Source organism: Protopterus annectens, chromosome 5.part0, assembly GCF_019279795.1.
Source record: "Protopterus annectens isolate FY-2018-M chromosome 5.part0, PAN1.0, whole genome shotgun sequence".
In the NCBI taxonomy this organism is placed as follows: domain Eukaryota; kingdom Metazoa; phylum Chordata; order Ceratodontiformes; family Protopteridae; genus Protopterus; species Protopterus annectens.
Genome location: NC_056735.1, coordinates 935,126,201 through 935,145,715, shown reverse-complemented (window position 1 = coordinate 935,145,715; position 19,515 = coordinate 935,126,201). Strand labels below are relative to the sequence as shown.

At 45.7% G+C, this 19,515-nt stretch overlaps 1 protein-coding gene across 1 annotated transcript in view; it reads left to right on the top strand.

Moving 5' to 3' along the window:
• Positions 1-18,792, top strand: part of LOC122802294 (nectin-3-like) — a 1,108,442-nt gene extending 1,089,650 nt beyond the window's left edge. Inside the window, exon 6 of the mRNA XM_044071942.1 lies at positions 16,964-18,792. Within this exon, the coding sequence (XP_043927877.1) occupies positions 16,964-17,562 (599 nt within the window). The 3' untranslated portion in view covers positions 17,563-18,792. The remainder of the gene's footprint in view (positions 1-16,963) is intronic.
• Positions 18,793-19,515: the final 723 nt, after the last annotated feature.

The following is a 19,515-nucleotide window of genomic DNA, read 5'->3' as shown; positions in this document are numbered from 1 at the left end:
GCTGCGGAACCTTTTATCATTTTTTATCCAGACAGGGTTTCTCTGAGGACAAACCCGACATTTATGCCTAAGGTAGTGTCCAGTGTGGCCCTTAACCAAACTAATCATCTGCCTACTTTTTATCCAAACCCACAGAATAAGGGGAAGAGAATTCTGCATTCTTTGGACATACACAGACAGCTATGCTTCTACTTGGACAGAACCAAAGCTTTCAGAAAGACAGAGCAACTACTAGTGGCTTATGCTGCAGGATCACAAGGAAAGGCTATTTCAAAGCAGACTATTTCAAAGTGGATAGGTCACTGCATTCATTTCTGCAATTCACAACATGGCAAGCCAGTGCCTAAGGGCATTAGGCCACATTCTACCAGAGCAGCAGCCACTTCAGCAGCCTTCCTCAAGGGAGTACCAACCAAAGACATTTTAGAGGCTGCTACCTGGAGTTCAGTGCACAACTTTACAAAGCACCATAATTTACCACTCTACTCTAAATCCAGGGCAGGCTTTGCCACTGCAGTTCTGCAGGGCCTCATAGCCGCTCCTAATGCTATTTAGCTCCAGCCTCCCAACCATAGCTTTGGGATTCAACCCAAGTGTAATGACTGCAACAGTGAAACACGAAGAACATAGTACAGTTGTGTACACTTACCATAAATGTAGATGTTAGAGTGCATTCACTGTTGCAGTCCAGGTTACCCTCCCGCCATCCCCCTATCTTTGCTGCAACTTATCTGCACTTCTCTACTCTATACAACCTATGTCGTGTATTTGCTTGTAGATTAAGGTATTAGTTATGTAGTCCTATCTCGCCGACATTTTTCACTTGTGAGTTGACTCTGCCTATCTACTAGCTCGAAAGTCTTTTGTTGGCTGGGCTAAGATGGTATCCCACAATCCCTCCTTTTGAGCCAGCCGCTACAGCTGATACACATCTCCAGATCTCATTTGCCGCTTGTAGAGCTCGGACGTGGTCTTGACTTGGCTGTGGCCAAGTATTGAAAAAGTCTTTTTTTGTGGAAATGTTTTTGCTAATTCTTGGCTAAAGTAACTCTGTTATTTTATAGAGTGGTTCTTGGTGGTGTTACTGCATTGTTTTTGTAGTGTACGAGTGTGTTGTGTGTGGTATCCCTTACACCCTCGGGCTAGGCCCGTTTAAGTTAGAGGACCTAGTCCTCCTCGTGTGCTTGCTTGGTTAGTTTTTTCTTAATTTAAGTTGAGAACCGTTTTAATTAGAGGTTCTCCCCTGTGCCTGTGTGTGTTGTTTCGTGTTTCTTCTTCTGTGTTAGCGGTTTCCTGCCCTTTTGTTAGCGGCTGCTACTGTTTGTTAGAATGTCTAAGGAACAAAAAGAGCATAAGCACTTGGGCTTTAAAAAGTGTACTAAGTGTGCCTATAAAATGTCTATCACAGGCGAGCACTCTCTGTGTTTACTGTCTTGGAGCCATCCACCTTCAGGAGTCGTGCAGTTTCTGCCACGCCTGTAGTTCTGGGGTGCTCCAAGAGAGGAAAAACAAATTGATCCTAAAGGGACTGCTAAGACCATCCTTTGAGGAGGATTTAGCTTCGGCTCCCAGCTCCCAATCGAAGTCTAAATCCTCCAAATCCAAGAAGAGGTCGCCGGCTCCATCTGTTGTTTTGGAGCCACCTTCTAAAATTTCCATTGTGGAATCTTCTTCCTCGGCTCCACCGACTTCGGGGGCCGCAGGAAGTAACTGTATCGACTGACACTGCAGCCGCTCCGATAATTTTGGAACCAATTCAGAGCCGGTCGCCAAGTTTAAGGCAAGCTTCTCCCGATAGGAGGTCTGCTTTTCCATCAATTTCCTCCAAATTCTCCAGGCTTTCCAATTTGGATGTAGATAGGGTGGTGCAGAGGCTCATACAGGCGCCGGTGTTAGCCAAACTTTTCTTGGCTCCGACCCAGTCTGCTCCGGAGCCAGCTCTGTTGGTTGTACCTGCTATTCCTCCTCCAAGCGCATCCTTGTCGTCAGAGCCAGTAAGTTCCGCTCTGAGGGACATTCCTGTGCCGGCGCCGATTCCCCAGCAGGGTTTATTGGTGCCAGCATTGGCTCCGACCCTGTCTGCTCCATCCACAGGGTTTGAGACTCTGGTCTCCTCCATCGGGCCCAAGGGGGATGTCTCTGAGCACCAGTCTGTGCCGAGCCTTCCCCTGGGCACCTCAGAGGCAGGGACTCTGTCCCGGTCATGGCCTTGGAAGGTGGTCGGTCCTCCGATTCGGGAGGTCCCACCTTCGAAGCTATGCGGAGCGCACTGGCTAGGTCAGCTACTTCTCTCGGATCGGTCCTTCCGTCCCCTACGACACCAGCGAGAGCTTCTGACATCCACCTATCCTTGGACAGCAGGGCGCAAGGGCCTATGGACACCCTCATGAGTGGTCCCCTTCTTTCTGAGGGGCCCTCAGAGTCTGTGCCTGAGGAACCCCCCAGAAAGAAAGCTTGCAAGAGGAAGCACATAGACTCCCAGGACGAGTCCCTCACTTCCGATACTGACTTCGAGGAGTCGGAGGGGTCCCCTAAGTCTTCCTCTGAGGATGTTTCATTCTCTGATATCCTGGAGATCTTGAAACAAAGAGGAGACTGGCCTTCCAAATCCCCCTCCAAGGAGGAGTCAGTATTCCTTAAGGCCTTTGGCGTCCAGCCCTCCACCTCCTGGGTGTCTCCACCCTTCGAGCTCCTGGACCTGATCTGTCGAAGGGTGTGGGAGACTCCTGACTCTGTGGAGCCGGTTCCTCGATGCCCCAACAAATTTTTGTCTGCTCCCCAAGGGAAAGAATTTTTGACAAAGGGAGTCCCGGTAGATGCTATGGTGGTGGCGGCTGCCACACAGAAGGAAGTTGCTGAGTCTTCCTCTTTGGTCCATCCCCCTAACAAGGAGTCTAGGGCGATGAATCGGTATGGGAAGCGTACACTGTCTTCAGCGACCTTTACCTTGCGGTCGCTGAATTGTTTGTCTCATTTCACACGGCTCCAGAGATATCTCCTTAAGGAGTTGGGAGATACTCTAACGGGCAACGTAACTGAGGCGGTGACTCAAACGGTCAACGCTCAGCTCTCTACCCTCAACTCCATTGCTAACTCGTCCATGTGACTGATTTCGTACGTGGCTGAGGGAGCTAGTAGGGCGGCTAGTTCAGGGGTGGCCCTCAGGAGGCAATCCTGGCTATGCCTGTGTCATTTTGCAGAGGCCTTTAAGTCTTCCTTTACTGATGCCCCCTTCGATGGTTCCTCTTTGTTCGGGACCAAAATCAAACACACGCTCACCAGGTGCGAGCAAGAGGGAAAGACCTTGTCTGCCGTGGGAGTCTGTTTTTCCCTCCCGTCAAGGCCTTATCCCAAGGCTCAGCGAAGGGGGAAAGATGTGGTTCAAAAAATCGCAAAGGTCCTTTCCTACCGCACAGGGTAAGACCCCCCCCCCCGAGGCAGGGGAGGGGGGTCGTATTCAGGGAGGAGATGTCGCCCCAGAGGCAGAAGGGGCCCCCCGCAATTCGGGGGACCGTGATTCCTTTCGCGGTTCCCCATACTCTCATTCCTGAGGGTGTGCCCGGCGGGTGTGCCCGGCTGTGCTTCTCCGGAGCCAGTCGGGGGTCAAATCTCCCAGTATCAGGAAGCCTGGGTCAACATCACCCAGGACAGATGGGTATTAGGGATAATCGCCAGAGGTTACACCATTCCATTTCACTCCACACCTCTTCCCATCAAAAAGATCCCAGACGTTCAACCCAGTCAAAGGAGTCAGACAGCAACAGAGGTTTCTCAGCTGCTAGAAAAAGGAGTCATCCAGCCAGTCCCCCCAGACCAGATCGGATTAGGGACTTACTGGCGATTCTTTGTGGGTGACGAAAAGAACGGGGGACCTGAGACCCATTTTGGATCTCAGCCGACTCAGTCATTATGTACACAAGTCCAAATTCCGGATGGTCACGCTACAATCAATTCTCCCGTTATTGGGAAAGGAAGTATGGATGTGCTCCATCGACCTGAAGGATGCTTATTACCACATCAAAATGGACAGAGCATCCAGGTGTCATCTACGCTTCCGGCTGGGAGCCAGGCACTTCCAGTTTCGAGCCCTGCCCTTTGGTCTCAAAAAATCTGCCTTGCTACCCTCACAGCGTGTCTTATTTATAGGAACACAGTTGGACACTATTCGGTTGAGAACATTCCTACCTATGGAGAGGATCACAGGGTTACAACAACAGGTTCGGATGATGCCTCTGGCACGTGTGAGGGCAAGTCTAGTGCTTCAGTTACTGGAGACAATGGCATCCACTATCATGATGGTCCCGTTAGCGAGGTTGCATATGAGGATCCTACAGTGGCTCCTATTCGCACAATGGTCCTTTCAAAGACCACCACCATCCCATCCAATCTTAATCACAGGCAAATGCAAGCAGGACCTCAGTTGGTGGCTATGCACCAACAATTTAGACGTAGGGGAAACCCTTTGTTTCACCCAACCCGGTGGCCACAGTGACCACGGACGCCTCCCGGATAGGGGGGGGGGGGCATTATCTCGGCAGGATGGTCCAAGGCACGTGGCAGGAGCACGAGATAGACTTGTACATAAATGTCCTGGAGATGAGGGCAGTGCTCCTAGCGTTGCAGGCGCTTCAAGATGTCCTCCCCTTAGGGACTATTGCGATACACTCGGACAATATGTCAGTAGTGTGGTATCTCAACAAACAAGGAGGAACCAGATCGTACCCACTATGCAGGGGGGGCCATGAGAGTGTGGAATTGGGCGACAGCTTCCCAGCGGGCCTTGGTGGCAACGCACATCCCGGGGAAAACCAATGTGATCGCAGACAGGCTAAGCAGGGCGATCCTCATGCCCTACGAGTGGTCCCTGAACCGCCAGGTGGTGAACAGCATATTCAGCAAATGGGGTCAACCTTGCCTGCGTCCTTTTTGCCAGCCCTCTCAATGTGAAATGCAGCGACTACTTCTCGCTGATCCCCCCACCGGGGGGATCTCCAAGGGATGCTCTGGCACACAAATGGCCCTCGGGTCTGCTGTATGCTTTCCCTCCGTTCCCCCTTATCTCGAAGGGGATCCAGAAAGCGCTGTCCTTGGGAAGCAGATTGATTCTGATCGCGCCACACTGGCCTCGATAAGTGTGGTTCCCCTTCCTTCAACCTTACATCGTGGATGCTCCTGGACCCTCTTCCGGACTTACTGACACATATGTCGGGACAGCTCCACTCTTCCCTGGAGACACTCCGGCTGACCGCCTGGCTACTCAACTTCCATCCGTAGTCAGGCGTCACGATTTTTCTCCTGATGTAGTCCATATTCTTTCATCCTCTCATAAGCCGTCCACTAGGAAGATCTACTCTAGCAAGTGGAAAAGGTTTTCAGTATGGGCCAGTCAAAAGGTGTTGACCCCTTCACGGCTCCCATTGACTCTGTTTTGGAATTTTTCTCATTTATTCTACCAAGGGTCTGCCTCAGCCACCATCAGAGTTCAGCTAGCAGCTATTTCTAATTATCATGCGGCTTATTAACCTAGCTTAATGGCACACAGGCTGTGTAGAGCTTTCATGAAAGGTACTCTTCTCCTTCGTCCCCCTGTATCTCAACCTGTTATGCCCTGGGACCTCAATTTTGTTCTGCTGTCTCTCACTCTCCCACCTTTTGAGCCCACGGCTTCCTGCTATTTAAAATTATTTACATGGAAATCTGCCTTTCTGATAGCTATTACATCAGCCAGAAGCGTATCAGAACTCCAGGCCCCATCAGTCAAGCCCCCCATATTTGATATTCCATAAAGATAGTCTCTCTCAGACCAAACCCGTCCTTTCTTCCCAAGGTGGCTTCCTTATTTAATATTAATCAGTCCATTAAGCTGCCAGTTTTCTTCCCCAGCTTCTCTAATAAGGCAGAGTACCAGTTTCACCTGTTGGATGTGCATGGGCAAGTATGCTTTTATCTACATAGGACTACAGAATGGCGGAAGTCAGACCAGCTCTTCGTTTCATTCTCGGAAAATCACTTGGGGTCTGCAGTCTCCAAAGTCACCATTGCTAGGTGGATAGCTGGTTGCATCTCCTTTATTTACCAGGCAAGGGGAAAGAGCCTGCCTTTTCCTGTCGAAGCACACTCTACCACAGCAGTTTCCACTTCCACGGCCTTTCAGGCTAGGTTATCCATGGATGGATATATGTGCGGCTGCAACATGGGCTTCTCGTACGTTTGTTTCCCATTACAAATTGGATGTGGTGTCCAGGGGCAGGTCATCTTTTGGCTCCTCAGTACTCAGGAGTATTTTCCATTGAGCCACCCAGGATGTAGGTGCTAGAGACGCTGTCCCACAAGTGAAGAATGTAGGCGAGATCGGACTACATAGGATTTGGAGGATCCCCTGGTATACCTCATGTCACTAGTCCCTTTGGACATTTTGTTGGACCTCGTTGTCATGAGTATGTATGTGTGTCTGGGCGATAGATATGATTTTTCTGTTGGCAGCAAACAAGATCTGGGGATGTGGAGCAGTGTATTGTGGGATACCATCTTAGCTCAACCAATCAAAGACTTTCGAGCTAGTAGATGGGCAGTGTCTGAGTTATGGTGAGTACATAACTAATTGTTTTGGTGCATGCATGTTCTATTGGCATATTTTTAGCCTACCCTTTTGAGGGCACCTGACATCTGGGGCAAGAAAAACTGAGGAAAATGGCGTCGGCTGCATCTTTTATACCCCTGGCGCACTGACGTTAGGGAAGAGGCGATAGCAACCGACGCCAGACCTAGACTTTGGAATTCAGGCTGATGTAATGTACCATGTGTTGCTGCTTTACTGTAGCAGGGTTGTTGTGATAGGCTGTCATTTCCTTTAGTTTTATTTCTGCTTGTCTATTGACATTTGTTTCTGCGGTCAATTGCAAAGTTGCCAAACTGTTTCCTAAAAAAAAAAGTTTGAAGTGGTTATGGAATGCAGTGCAAAGTGCACAATAGTCATTTGTGTGGAGGATATGAGGGTAAGTGGTGGTATTCTGCAATAGCCTCCTTGCTCCCGGTAGTGTCCAATGGAGCTTGTAACATTTTTAGATGTCTGTTTTGGAAAATATTCCATTTTATACCATTTCATACAATTTATTTTGGAGATGTGTATTAATTAAGCTCATCTTTTTATTATGAATGGGCTTGCTGGTAGTACTGAGGTATGTAACCAGTATCCTTTTGAAGATGTTTAGATTTCTGCTTGTGTGACTTATCTTTTAAGCCTACTGTTGTTGGTTCTTGCTTTACATGTGACTTTAGACAGGATAGCTTGACTACCTGTGGGATTGCTTGGTGTTGTCATTGTTTTTGTGAACTGTGTAAGAAATTGACAATTGTTAACATACACTAAATAGGTGTAGGAATTGCTTCATTGTCAGATAATCCTGCTGGAATGCTTTGTTAATCAGAAACTAAGGATGTTATGTGATCCTATCTCGCCTACATTCTGTACTGATGGGCTCGGAGCCGATCCCTCGGCTCCAACTCGGCACGCTATGCTATAGAGCGAAGCCTCTTATTGGCTGAGCTATTTTCTATCCCAGGATGCACCACCACTAATCCCCCAGATCTCGTTTGCCGCTTGGTCTCATCTGGTCCCGATCGGTCTCATCTAGATCCTCCAAGATGTCTGATTCAGACATCGACAGGGTGCTCCTAAGACTTTTCCAGTCTCCTGTGTTCCAAAAGTTAGTTTCGGCTCCAGCCCATTCGGCTTCGGAGCCGATGGTCCACCCTGTAGTTATGGTTCCTCCTCCAACAGTCTCAACTTGGCTGAGCTAAGTACTGTTTTCTTTCTAAAGTTTCCTGTCAGGAAATCTCTTATTACCCAAAAAGCTGTTTTAACAGCTATTTTTGTCGTACGAGTGTGTTTTGGTACTTTTTGTTGTGAAAAATTGTGTGTTTGATTAAGGGAAAGGTTTCCCTTTTAAGTTAGAGGGGCCTTCCCCTATTATTCAGCTAGTATCTTTATTTTTTCAAGAAGGTCAAGTACCTGTTTAAGTTAGAGGGTCTTGGCCCTCCTTTTCAGTATTTTGTTCTTGTCTGATATTACATTGTATTGTGTCTTTAAAAAAAAAAAAAAAAAAAAGTTGTTGGTTAAAATGTTTCGTATTGTGGTAAATCTTCATATAGATAGTGCTACTTTCACTAGTTTTAGTCTTTGATAATACATTATGTCAAAAGAACATAGACCCTCCGGGTTCAAAAAGTGCACGAGGTGTGGTTATAAAATGTCTATAACCGATGACCACTCCTCGTGCGTATATTGTTTAGGCACCAAGCACATACAGGAGTCCTGTAGCGTGTGTCACGCCTTTTCATCTAGAGTCCTCCAAGAGAGGAAGAATAAATTAATATTGAAAGGGCTGATTAAACCCTCCTTTGAGGAGGCCTTATCTTCCTCTTCCTCTCCTATCAAAAAGAAGAAAAAAGCGTCTGCTCCGACCAGCCCGTCGGAACCGACTGCTAAGAAACCTAGGCAGGCTTCTCCATCGGCTCCATGGACTTCGGAGCCGAGGGCGGAACGGTCTGCCTCGATGCCTCCAGTCTCAACTCTTCTGGTTTCGGAGCCGAGGACTGGGGCATCGAGAGGCGGGTCACCTTCATCGGCTCCACTGATCTTGGAGCCGATGAGGGTTGCCGGCTCAGACTCTTCCCCTTCGGCGCCGAAGCCCTCCTCGGCACCGAGGGAAATTGTTTTGGGATCTCCCTCGGAACCGATATTGGTCGAGTCCATTCGGAGCCGGTCCCCTAGTCCTATGGAGCCGATGGAGAAGTCGGTTCGGACCCGATCGGTCTCATCTAGATCCTCCAAGATGTCTGATTCGGACATCGACAGGGTGCTCCTAAGACTTTTCCAGTCTCCTGTGTTCCAAAAGTTAGTTTCGGCTCCAGCCCATTCGGCTTCCGAGCCGATGGTTCACCCTGTAGTTATGGTTCCTCCTCCAACAGCCTCGGCACCGTTGGAGCCGGTGCTGGTGGAGCCGATGGAGGTTTTCGGGTCGGGCCCGACCCTTACTCCAACTCCGGCACTCGAGTCGGAGTTCGGTACGCGGACCTCCTCTGTCGGCCCCGGGGGGATGCTTCGGGACTGATGTTTTCGGTCCCAAGCCTTCCTCTCGGTGCGTCTGCTGCGGGGGTACCGTCTACCGTTGTGGCCACGGAGGTGGGACCTTCCCAGGATTCTGGTGGTCCGGCCTTCAGGGCCATGAGGAGTGCTTTAGCTACCTCCACGGTCTCTCCAGCACCTTCCCTGCATACGGAGACTGGGTCTTTGGCAGTCCCCCTGTCTTTAGACAGCAGAGCCCCGGGGCCTGAGGTCAACCCCACTGGGGGTTCCCCCCCTCCTGGAGGTCCCTCTGAAGCTTCTTCGGAGGAACCTCCAAGGAAAAGATCGTCCAAGAGGAAGCACGTTGACTCCCCCGATGAGTCTCTCACGTCAGACACTGATCTTGATGCAGAGGGGTCCCCTAAGTCGTCCTCAGATGTCTCCTTTGCAGACATCCTGGAAGCCCTCAAACAGCGAGGCGGCTGGCAATCCAAACCCCCTTCTGCTGACAAGTCTGTGTTCCTTAAGGCCTTCGGGGCTCAGCCCTCTGCCTCCTGGTTGTCTCCGCCCTTTGACGAGCTCCTAGATTTGATCTGTCGAAGGGCGTGGGAACACCCAGACTCTGTGGAACCGGTGCCTGCTCGCCCAAACAAGTTCCTGTCAGCACCCCCAGAAAAGGAGTTTTTGACGAAAGGTGTGGCTGTAGATGCCTTTGTGGTGGCATCTGCTACCCAGCAAGATGTAGCAGAGGCTTCGCCGTCCGTCCATCCTCCTAATAAGGAGTCTAGGAGCATGGATCGGTACGGTAAGCGCACCCTAAGTTCAGCGGCCTTTACTTTAAGGTCCCTGAACTATCTAATGCACTTCACCAGGTTTCAGAGGGATCTGATCAAGGAGCTTTCAGATACCCTCTTGGGTAACCTACCTGAGCAGCTGGCCCAGACAGTTGGCTCTCAGTTGGCTACGCTGTCATCTATATCAAACTCGTCCATGAGGCTCATTTCTTATGCGGCCGAAGGCGAGTAGAGCAGCAGTACAGGTATTGCTCTACGGAGGCAAGCCTGGCTCCGCCTGTGTCATTTTGCGGAAGCCTTCAAGTCTTCCTTTGCCGACGCCCCCTTTGATGGGTCCTCTTTGTTTGGACCCAAGGTAAAGGGCACATTGACCCGCTGTGAGCAAGAAGGTAAGACTTTGACTGCCGTAGGGGCACGATTTTCCACTCCCTTTCGGCCTTACCCCAAGGCTAAAAGAGGAGGGAAAATGTGGTTCCGTAGATCTCAGAAGTCTTATCCCTCACAGCAGGCCCTTCTAGAGGCAGAGGAGGGGGAAATTCTTCTGGAAGACGCCGTCCCAGAGGCGGCAGAGGCCCCCGCAACACTGGAGACCGCGAATCCTTTCGTGGCTCTTCAGCCTTTCACAGTCCCTGAGGGATTGCCCGACTGTGCAGCTCCGGAGCCAGTCGGGGGTCGTTTTTCGAGGCACCTAAAAGCCTGGGAAGGTATCACTCAGGACTGATGGGTGCTTCGAATTATCGCCGGAGGTTACGCCATCCCCTTTACTCACCCCCCACCTCAGTCCAAAAAAATCCCGGACCCGCCACCCAGTCAACGGGAAATTGCAGCCCTAGAAGTTTCAAAGCTGCTTCAAAAAGGAGTCATCCAACCGGTCCCCGCAGACCAGATCGGATTAGGGACTTACTCAAGATTCTTTTTGGTGCCAAAAAAGACCGGGGACTTGAGGCCCATTTTGGATCTCGGCATTCTAAATCGTTCAGTCAAAAAGTCCAAGTTCCAAATGGTCACCCTACAATCCATTCTCCCACTGCTGGAGAAAGGTGTTTGGATGTGCTCCGTAGATCTCAAGGACGCTTATTACCATATCATGGTACATAAAGCGTCCAGGAGACATCTGCGCTTCAGCCTAGGAGACAGTCATTTTCAGTTCCGCGCGCTGCCCTTTGGTCTCACCACAGCCCCCAGGGTGTTCACCAAATGTTTGGCGGTCGTGACTGCTCACCTGAGAAGTCTAGGATTCCAGGTGTTTCCGTATCTAGACGACTGGCTCCTAACTGCCACCTCCAAGCATCTACTATTGCGGAGCCTACAAGCCACAATATCACTGGGCACTTCCCTTGGAATCACCTTCAATTGGCCAAAGTCTGTGTTGCTGCCATCTCAACGCATAAGATTCATCGTAGTAGAGATACTCAAACCGAATGCGGGTCTATCTACCTACAGAAAGGATACAAACCATACAGGCTCAAGTTCGAGCCTTACTTCCCAGATCCAAAGCCCCAGCCAGAATGGTCCTGCAGCTATTGGGATCTATGTCCGCCACGGTTCTTCTAGTTCCCCTAACAAGGTTGCACATGAGAATTCTCCAGTGGCTTCTTTCAACACAGTGGTCCTTTCAGGATCTCCCTCTCAGTCACCTCATATGGATCACGGAAACCTGCAAACGGGACCTTCGCTGGTGGCTGGTGGCCTCAATCTGGATCAGGGGCGACCCTTTGTTCCACCTCCTCCTGTGGCCACTTTGACTACGGACGCCTCCCAGATGGGGTGGGGGGGGCATTCCCTGGGCAGGTCAGTCCAAGGCAAATGGCATTCGGAAGAGTCCCTACTTCATATCAACATCTTAGAAATGAGGCGGTGTTTCTGTCCCTACAAGCCCTTCACGATTACCTCCCTCAGGGCGTAATTGCCGTTCACTCCGACAACATGTCAGTAGTCTGGTACCTGAACAAGCAGGGAGGGACCAGATCCTACCCCCTTTGCAGAGAGGCCATGAGAGTTTGGGAATGGGCAGTGTCGACCAAACGATTTCTAGTGGCGACTCATATCCCTGGCAAGGCCAATGTGATAGCCGACAGACTGAGCAGAACTATCCTCTCTCCACACGAGTGGTCTCTGAACATTACGGTTGCAAATCAGATTTTCAGCAAATGGGGAATTCCTTGTTGCGACCTCTTCGCAACCCCGCTGAATGCGAAGTGCAAAAAGTTCTTCTCCCTCACTCCGGCTCCGGGGGAGAGCCCTATGGACGCACTAGCCCATCCGTGGCCCACCGGCTTGCTATATGCTTTTCCCCCAGTTCCCCTCCTTCCCAGAATGATCCAAAAGGCGTCTCACTTGGGGAGCAAAATGATCTTAGTTGCTCCTTACTGGCCTCGTCAGGTATGGTTCCCTTATCTTTGGAAATATGCACTAGACGGTCCATGGTTCCTGGATCAGATCCCAGACCTATTAGTTCATCAGTCGGGACTACTCCACCAGTCCCTCCACACCTTGAAATTAACAGCTTGGCTCCTCCTCTTCCGACTATAGTCAGGAATCATACCTTAGACCCGGAAGTTGTACATATCTCATCTTCGGCCCACAAGTCTGCCACTAAGAAATTGTATTCTAGCAAATGGAAGAGATTTGCTATTTGGGCTCAACTCCAGGGTCTGGATCCCATCACTATTCCCGTATCAGACGTCCTGAAATTTCTAACTTCCCTATTCAATCAAGGTTCTTCAGTCTCTACCATCGAGGTTCAATTGGCAGCTATTTCCAATTTTCACGAGTCTATAAACCCACCTTTAATGAGCAACAGATTGTGCAAGACCTTCATGAAAGGTGCTGCGCTTTTACGACCTCCGATTTCTCATCCTGCTCCTCCATGGGATCTCGATGTGGTGTTACGTGCCTTAACTTCCTCCCCCTTCGAACCGGCAGCAACATGCGATTTGAAATTTCTATCGTGGAAAACTGCCTTTCTGGTTGCGATTACTTCTGCCAGAAGGGTTTCAGAGCTTCAAGCTTTGTCTGTAAAACCTCCGTACCTGGTTTTTCACAAAGACAGAGTATCTCTCAGGCCAAATCCATCCTTTGTCCGTAAGGTTTGTTCCAGTTTTTGCCTACAACAGTCATTAGAACTTCCAGTTTTCTTTCCAAAGTACTCAAACAAAGCGGAATACATATTCCACACATTAGATGTCCACAGGCAATTGCGTTTTTATTTAGATAGGACCAAACAAACAAGGAAAGCAGATCAATTGTTTGTATCCTTTTCGGATAATAAATTGGGCAAAGCCGTCACAAAGGTCACTATTGCCAAATGGATCAGGGACTGTATTACTCAAGCTTATTCCTCTTCTAATAAAGAGCTTACGACCTCTGTCAAAGCTCATTCTACAAGAGCTATGGCTACTTCAGTAGCATTCCATTCTAAGCTTGCCATTAGTGACATGTGTGCTGCAGCTACGTGGTCTTCCCCACACACTTTCATTTCTCACTACAAATTGGATGTGGCATCTCGGGGGCGAGCTTCATTTGGTTCCACAGTGCTCAGGAGTGTTTTCCAGTGAGCCACTCAGGATTTAGGTGCTAGGGACGCTGTCCCATCAGTACAGAATGTAGGCGAGATAGGATCACATAACATCTTTAAGTTATGTACTTACCATAACTTTAGATGTTTGGGATCTATCTCGCCTATATTCCCAATAACCCACCCTCCTTCCCCCTTCCTTGGAGATCAGAAGAGATCAGAAGGTCCGAATCCTGTTTCATCTTGAAACATCTGGCAATGTTATATAAACAAGTTATGTATGTGTGCATGAATGCGGACAAACAAGATCTGGGGGATTAGTGGTGGTGCATCCTGGGATAGAAAATAGCTCAGCTAATAAGAGGCTTCGCTCTATAGCATAGCGTGCCGAGTCGGGGCCGAGGGATCGGCTCCGAGCCCATCAGTACAGAATGTAGGCGAGATGGATCCCAAACATCTAAAGTTATGGTAAGTACATAACTAAAAGTTTGCCTTAGTTGGTGTTAACAGGATGCGTAGTAAACTGTGAATGCTGCACTAGGGAAGACAAAACACAAAGGCATGTATGGTTTTTCACTTTAATGCCCTCCCCTAGCAGGTATTAATCAGTTTCCTTAATGGTATTTTGCATTTAAGGCTTCCAAGAACACAAATGCCAGCCTTTGAATGTAAACTTTTGTCTGTCTTTGAACCAGCAGATACAGTGGACTTTAGTACCCTTCATGGAAATCTTTTCTTGATGGTAACCACTACAGGGACGGAAGATGTCTGTTTAAACTTTCATAGTGTTTTATAATGAGAGCATGTCATTAAAGTCTTATGCCAAAGGAGTTACAGTTTCTGCCAAGGTTTTACTGTAGCTATCAGTGTGCTGGATAAGGTTTATTTTATATATTAAATGTTCATAGTTAAGGTACTGTACAAAACAACCCATTTTTTTAAGAAAATGTAGCCAACCTTTTGACTCCTTCATGAAAGGAGGGAGAAGATTGTCTGTTACAAAGCAGACATTGTAAAAGTGGTTAGGCATTCATATATTTGCCTTTTGTTGCATGTACAGCAAGCACTTTACAGACCTGGTCAGGGGAGACTACCTGTACCATATAGCAAATGTGTGTGTGTGCATGTGCACACACATATGTGTATATATATATATATATCTATGGTTCCACTTCTAACCATCAAAATTTCAAAACTTCGAAATTCTGATCGAGACCAGAACATCGAATTTTGAAACATCGAAGGTTAGAAGTGTAACCAATAAAAAGAAAAATACATTTTAACAATTGTATGCAGGGGGGGCTTTTCCCCCCTGTGCCCCCCACACCCCCCTACTTTAATATTCCAACTCCAAGACCACACTACAGTGGAGTAAATGGAAATCTCCAGTTTAGCGCCTTATGCAGAAGCACTAAACGGGAGATTTTCCGTACCCTGTCTGTAGTGCCATCACACAGATGGCACATAGATACACAATATGCAGGGCACCACCTTGGTGCCCAGCAAAAACAAAAACATTCCCCCACCTACACTTACTTTTTTCTTCCCCTTCAAACCTTCAATGTTTTAAAACTCTATGTTCTGGTCTTGATGATCTGAACTTTGATGTTTTTAAATGTTCGATGGTTTGAAGGGGAACCATATATATATATATATATATATATATATATATATATATATATATATATATATATATATATATATATATACACATATACATACATACACACACACACACACACACACACACACACACACACACACACACGCACACGCACACTTTTTTTGGTCTATGTCATAAGACTGAAAGCTCGAAAGACTGAAAACCAAAATGTCTAAAACTCAGAATATCTAACATGGTTATTTGCACCTTCTCCACTGTTGTGCATTCTCAACATTGGTATATATAATTAGCAGGGGGTATATGGGGTGCAGGGGGCTTGCCCCCTACATTAAAAATGCTTTTGATCTTTTAGCATAGATCTAGATGCATGTGTGTATATATATGTGTGTGTGTGTGGGTTCATGTCAAACCAGCGACATGCTACAATAACGAAAGTCACTACATCGAAATGAAACCATAGACAGGTCAAAACATCGACAGTACATTTATACGCAAGTACAGTGCTAACAAGGGGGAAGTAAAGGATATGATATGATACTGTACCCATACTACTTCCCCCACCTGTGTGTTTATATATATATATATATATATATATATATATATATATATATATATAGAGAGAGAGAGAGAGAGCAGGCAGTAACTTGGATTACTCTCTATATTTGTTAAGCACTACAAGCCACAGGACTGAGTCATAAAGAAAGAACAGGTTTAGCACAGTTCGTTGGGGGACCTTTAACTAACGACCATCCACTGGTGAATTTTGAAAATTCTGCTCGGATACTATGCTTTACAACTACACTGATCTTCCTGAAGATAGTTACATGAGGTACTCAGTGTAATACTATATTTTCAACTAGCATTAAAGCCATGTTTTCTTTACACAATACAGTGTTGTATGACTTTGTGATTAATATAAACATAGTCTAAGAAAATAACTAAAACTCCGATCTACACAGCTGAAAATGAAGTAGTAGACTGAGTATCTGTGAAAGCACTTACCTTTTATTTTACATTTTCTGTGTTATTGAAGGTTATAGCTCATTTTCAGCCATGTTGATCGGAGTATTTTGTTTTGTATTACTCCAACCTTTATCGAGTGGCTTTGAGTTTTGTTTTGTAATATAAACATATATCTATTATATATTTTTGTCCAAGTCCTTGAAGGACAATTTGTAGGTAGGTGCTTAGCAATGATCACTGATAGCAGCCCTGTGCCACTGCTTAAAATGATATTAGAAATGGCCTTTGTGGGACAAGAAGAGATTAGGAAGAAATTGCCAAATCAGTGCACCCTTACTTGTGGGTAAACTAAAATGTTCACTGCTGCAGTACTTTCACTCTCAAAGATCTGCTGTTATGATGATTAACAAGTATACTTCTCAAATTTGTCACCTATGTCAGTTAGATTTTAAAAATTGTATAGATTGTATATACATTGTTAATCTGAAAAGTGCTTGTGGTTTTATCAAGTAACAAAATGTAAAAGTGGACTTAAGTTGTGTTGCTTTCTTTGCTCAGTCTTTAGAAACCTAGCATTTGTATATTATGAGCACTCGCTCTGCAAGTTGATCTAAACATTTAGGATGTCTATAGTTCTTCCATGTATTTGACATATCACCTGTGCGTAAGAAACAGCAACTTTCATTTAGTATATTTAACATCATATAAACAAAAATAATGTAGTTGTAATTTGCAAAGGTATCCTCATATTGACAACACTTTGTGTAGTTGCATTAACAAAATGTTACAACCCCTTTTTAGTTTTCATTTTGCATGACTCAAATGATATCATTTTTGATAGGGAACCTTTAAAGCCATAATGAACAACACTGAACTAATCAGCCTGTTAGAAGTGTTCATTAGTTGTGCTTTTTTGTGTGCCCTCTACTGATTTAGCTGACACTGACATTGTCTGCTTTTTTTTCCTGTCTGTCTGTCTGTTCCCTGTTTCATGTTAGATCCTCCTACTACCACAGCCCCACCACCTACAACACCTCTGCCTCACTCAACTTTTGGCATCACAGGCTTAGCTTCAGCAACTAAATGGGTACAGCACCCAGTGACTACCTTGGCAACTGCTCAGGATGAGCTTTTGGGTACCATCATCGGTGGCGCAGTGGGCGGGGCCTTGTTTCTCATATTAATGATCATTCTGGTAGTATTGTACTTTATGCGAAAGAGGCGCACATTCCGTGGAGATTACTACACCAAACAGTACATTGGACCTTCCGATATGCAGAAAGAGTCTCAGATAGATGTCCTCCAACATCATGAACTTGATACTTACACAGACACAGGGAAGAATGATCTTAAACATCCATCTAATAATATAAACTATCAGGACTACTCAGAAGATGTTAAAAAGCCCAACTGGAATAACGTTGACATGAACCATAGATACACAGAAGGGGTGGAGATTCCAGTAGACTATTTTGAAGATGTTAAAGTGCCTTTAGGACACAAATATATACATGATGACTATTTTGAAGACAATGAAGATGACTTAGTGTCGCATTTTGATGGTTCTGTAATTTCCCGAAGGGAGTGGTATGTGTAGTTATCACTCTAAGAAGGGAGAAAAACTTTATATAGACTGTTTTGCCTTCTCTCACAGTGCTTTACCCCTGTACAGTAAGTGTAATGTCCTGGAAAGATACAGAATTCTCAAGGAGTTGAAGGGATTATTATTTTTTTATTTTTTTGCAGGAGGTTGGGAGTAGAATTGCGGAAGGAGGTAGAGCAGACTGTGGTAACACTAAGTGCTGTCATAGAAGTGTGCAACAAATTCTAACCTCATTTTCTTTACATCATCCATTTGTCTGATGTGTTAAACTCTGAGTAGTTGTCTTACACTATCCTTATTGTTGTTTCTTTAGCACCGTATACATCCCAGGGTGTGGGTATTTATGACAGCGGCAGTGTACAATACAAATGCTGCAGGTCTCAAACTAAAGTACTGTGCAGCATGATTGAATGCACTTACTGCATTGGTCATAGACTGTAGTATCACAAACTGAGATGCTTTATATTGTATAAAAACAGTGCTGCAAAATTGTTAAAACTCCCTTAAAATAAGGAGAGAAAATTTGTTAAAATGTCTTTATTTATTGCATTGTTGGATTCTGCAATCCTTTATGCACTTAGAAGGGATGCTGCCATTTTTCATCATGTTAGCTTTTACAACATGTAAATGTTATAGCTTCGTGTCTTTGTAAGATGTTTACACGTTGATTTTTCATCTGCTGTGCCATTGTTTGTTCGTAAAACCGATACATCTTTAATGTGGCAGACTGTGTTTAAGTATGGAGTTTAAACATTTTGCCACAATTATAGCTCTTGATGTATTATGGCATAACTAATCAAACATTGAATGTTGAATTTTGTGCCATCCCTGGGCTTCTTCCTTGGTGCATAACTGTTGTGCAGCTTCAGAAGGTTAGTTCTCATTTTTTTTTTTAATTGAAATGTAATTTTTATATATAGTTGTGCTGCGTTTGGCTTCGTTTAAGTACCTGTTGTAGGATTGTTATCACTGAATTGATGCTAGTTTGCAACCAAGCCTACTGGAAATTCTGGAGAGGTGCTGTAGAGTTAACCATTTTATTTCTTTAAACAGATCAAGATGAGGCAAAAACCTTTAACCTCTGTCTGATTTTATGAAGCAGATGTCATAACACGGTCAGGAACAGTTTTCTATTTGGAACAGAACAAGTTATTACAGTTAATAGCTTAAAAAAGTGTGTTTTGATATGCACATTTCTGTTGAACTTTTTTTTTTTTTTTTTTTTTTTTACATTGATGTGAACAGTGTGATAGAAATATTACACATTTTCTTTTGAGTTACAATTGTTCATTCTCAAGCTTTAGAAGTCGGACTTCTGAAACATTTTGAAATTCAATATGTGGATGGAATGTATGCATAAATATACATAGCAAACCATCTATTTAATTATTTAGAAGTTTTATACCAACTTGGCCATAATTTGAGGCGTCAGTCAGCATTTCCCTTTTCCGAGTATGTGTGCAGGAATTATTTTTGCTTTGTTTTAAGATTATTAATAAATTTGGGTACTTATTGTTGGGTCTTAAGTACGAATTTCAAATAGATAATATTCATTCATTGGGCAAACTTGTATGATTTTAGAAATTGAGTATTTGGAATTTTGCTGCTGTTGGGGATTATTGCCTGCATAAGGCCACATATTTCAAGCTGCGGTTATGCACTATTTAGGATGACTCCATCTTTTCCCAGTTAGAACTGGAAGATAAATATTATGTATATGTGGATGTTGATAGGCCATTACTCTCCAGTTCTTTACGTCCTCAGTATTTAAGGTGTGCTCAAGAAGATGGTTGCTGTTGTCTTCAATTAGTCTGACTATATTTCTGTAAGTATACCTGTATGTTACTCCAAATAAGTTCTGTTTTGCTTTCATGAATTCAGAACTAAAAGTTATGTAGGAGAACTGGAGTATGTGTACGCACCTACACAGTTTGTATTTGCTATCCA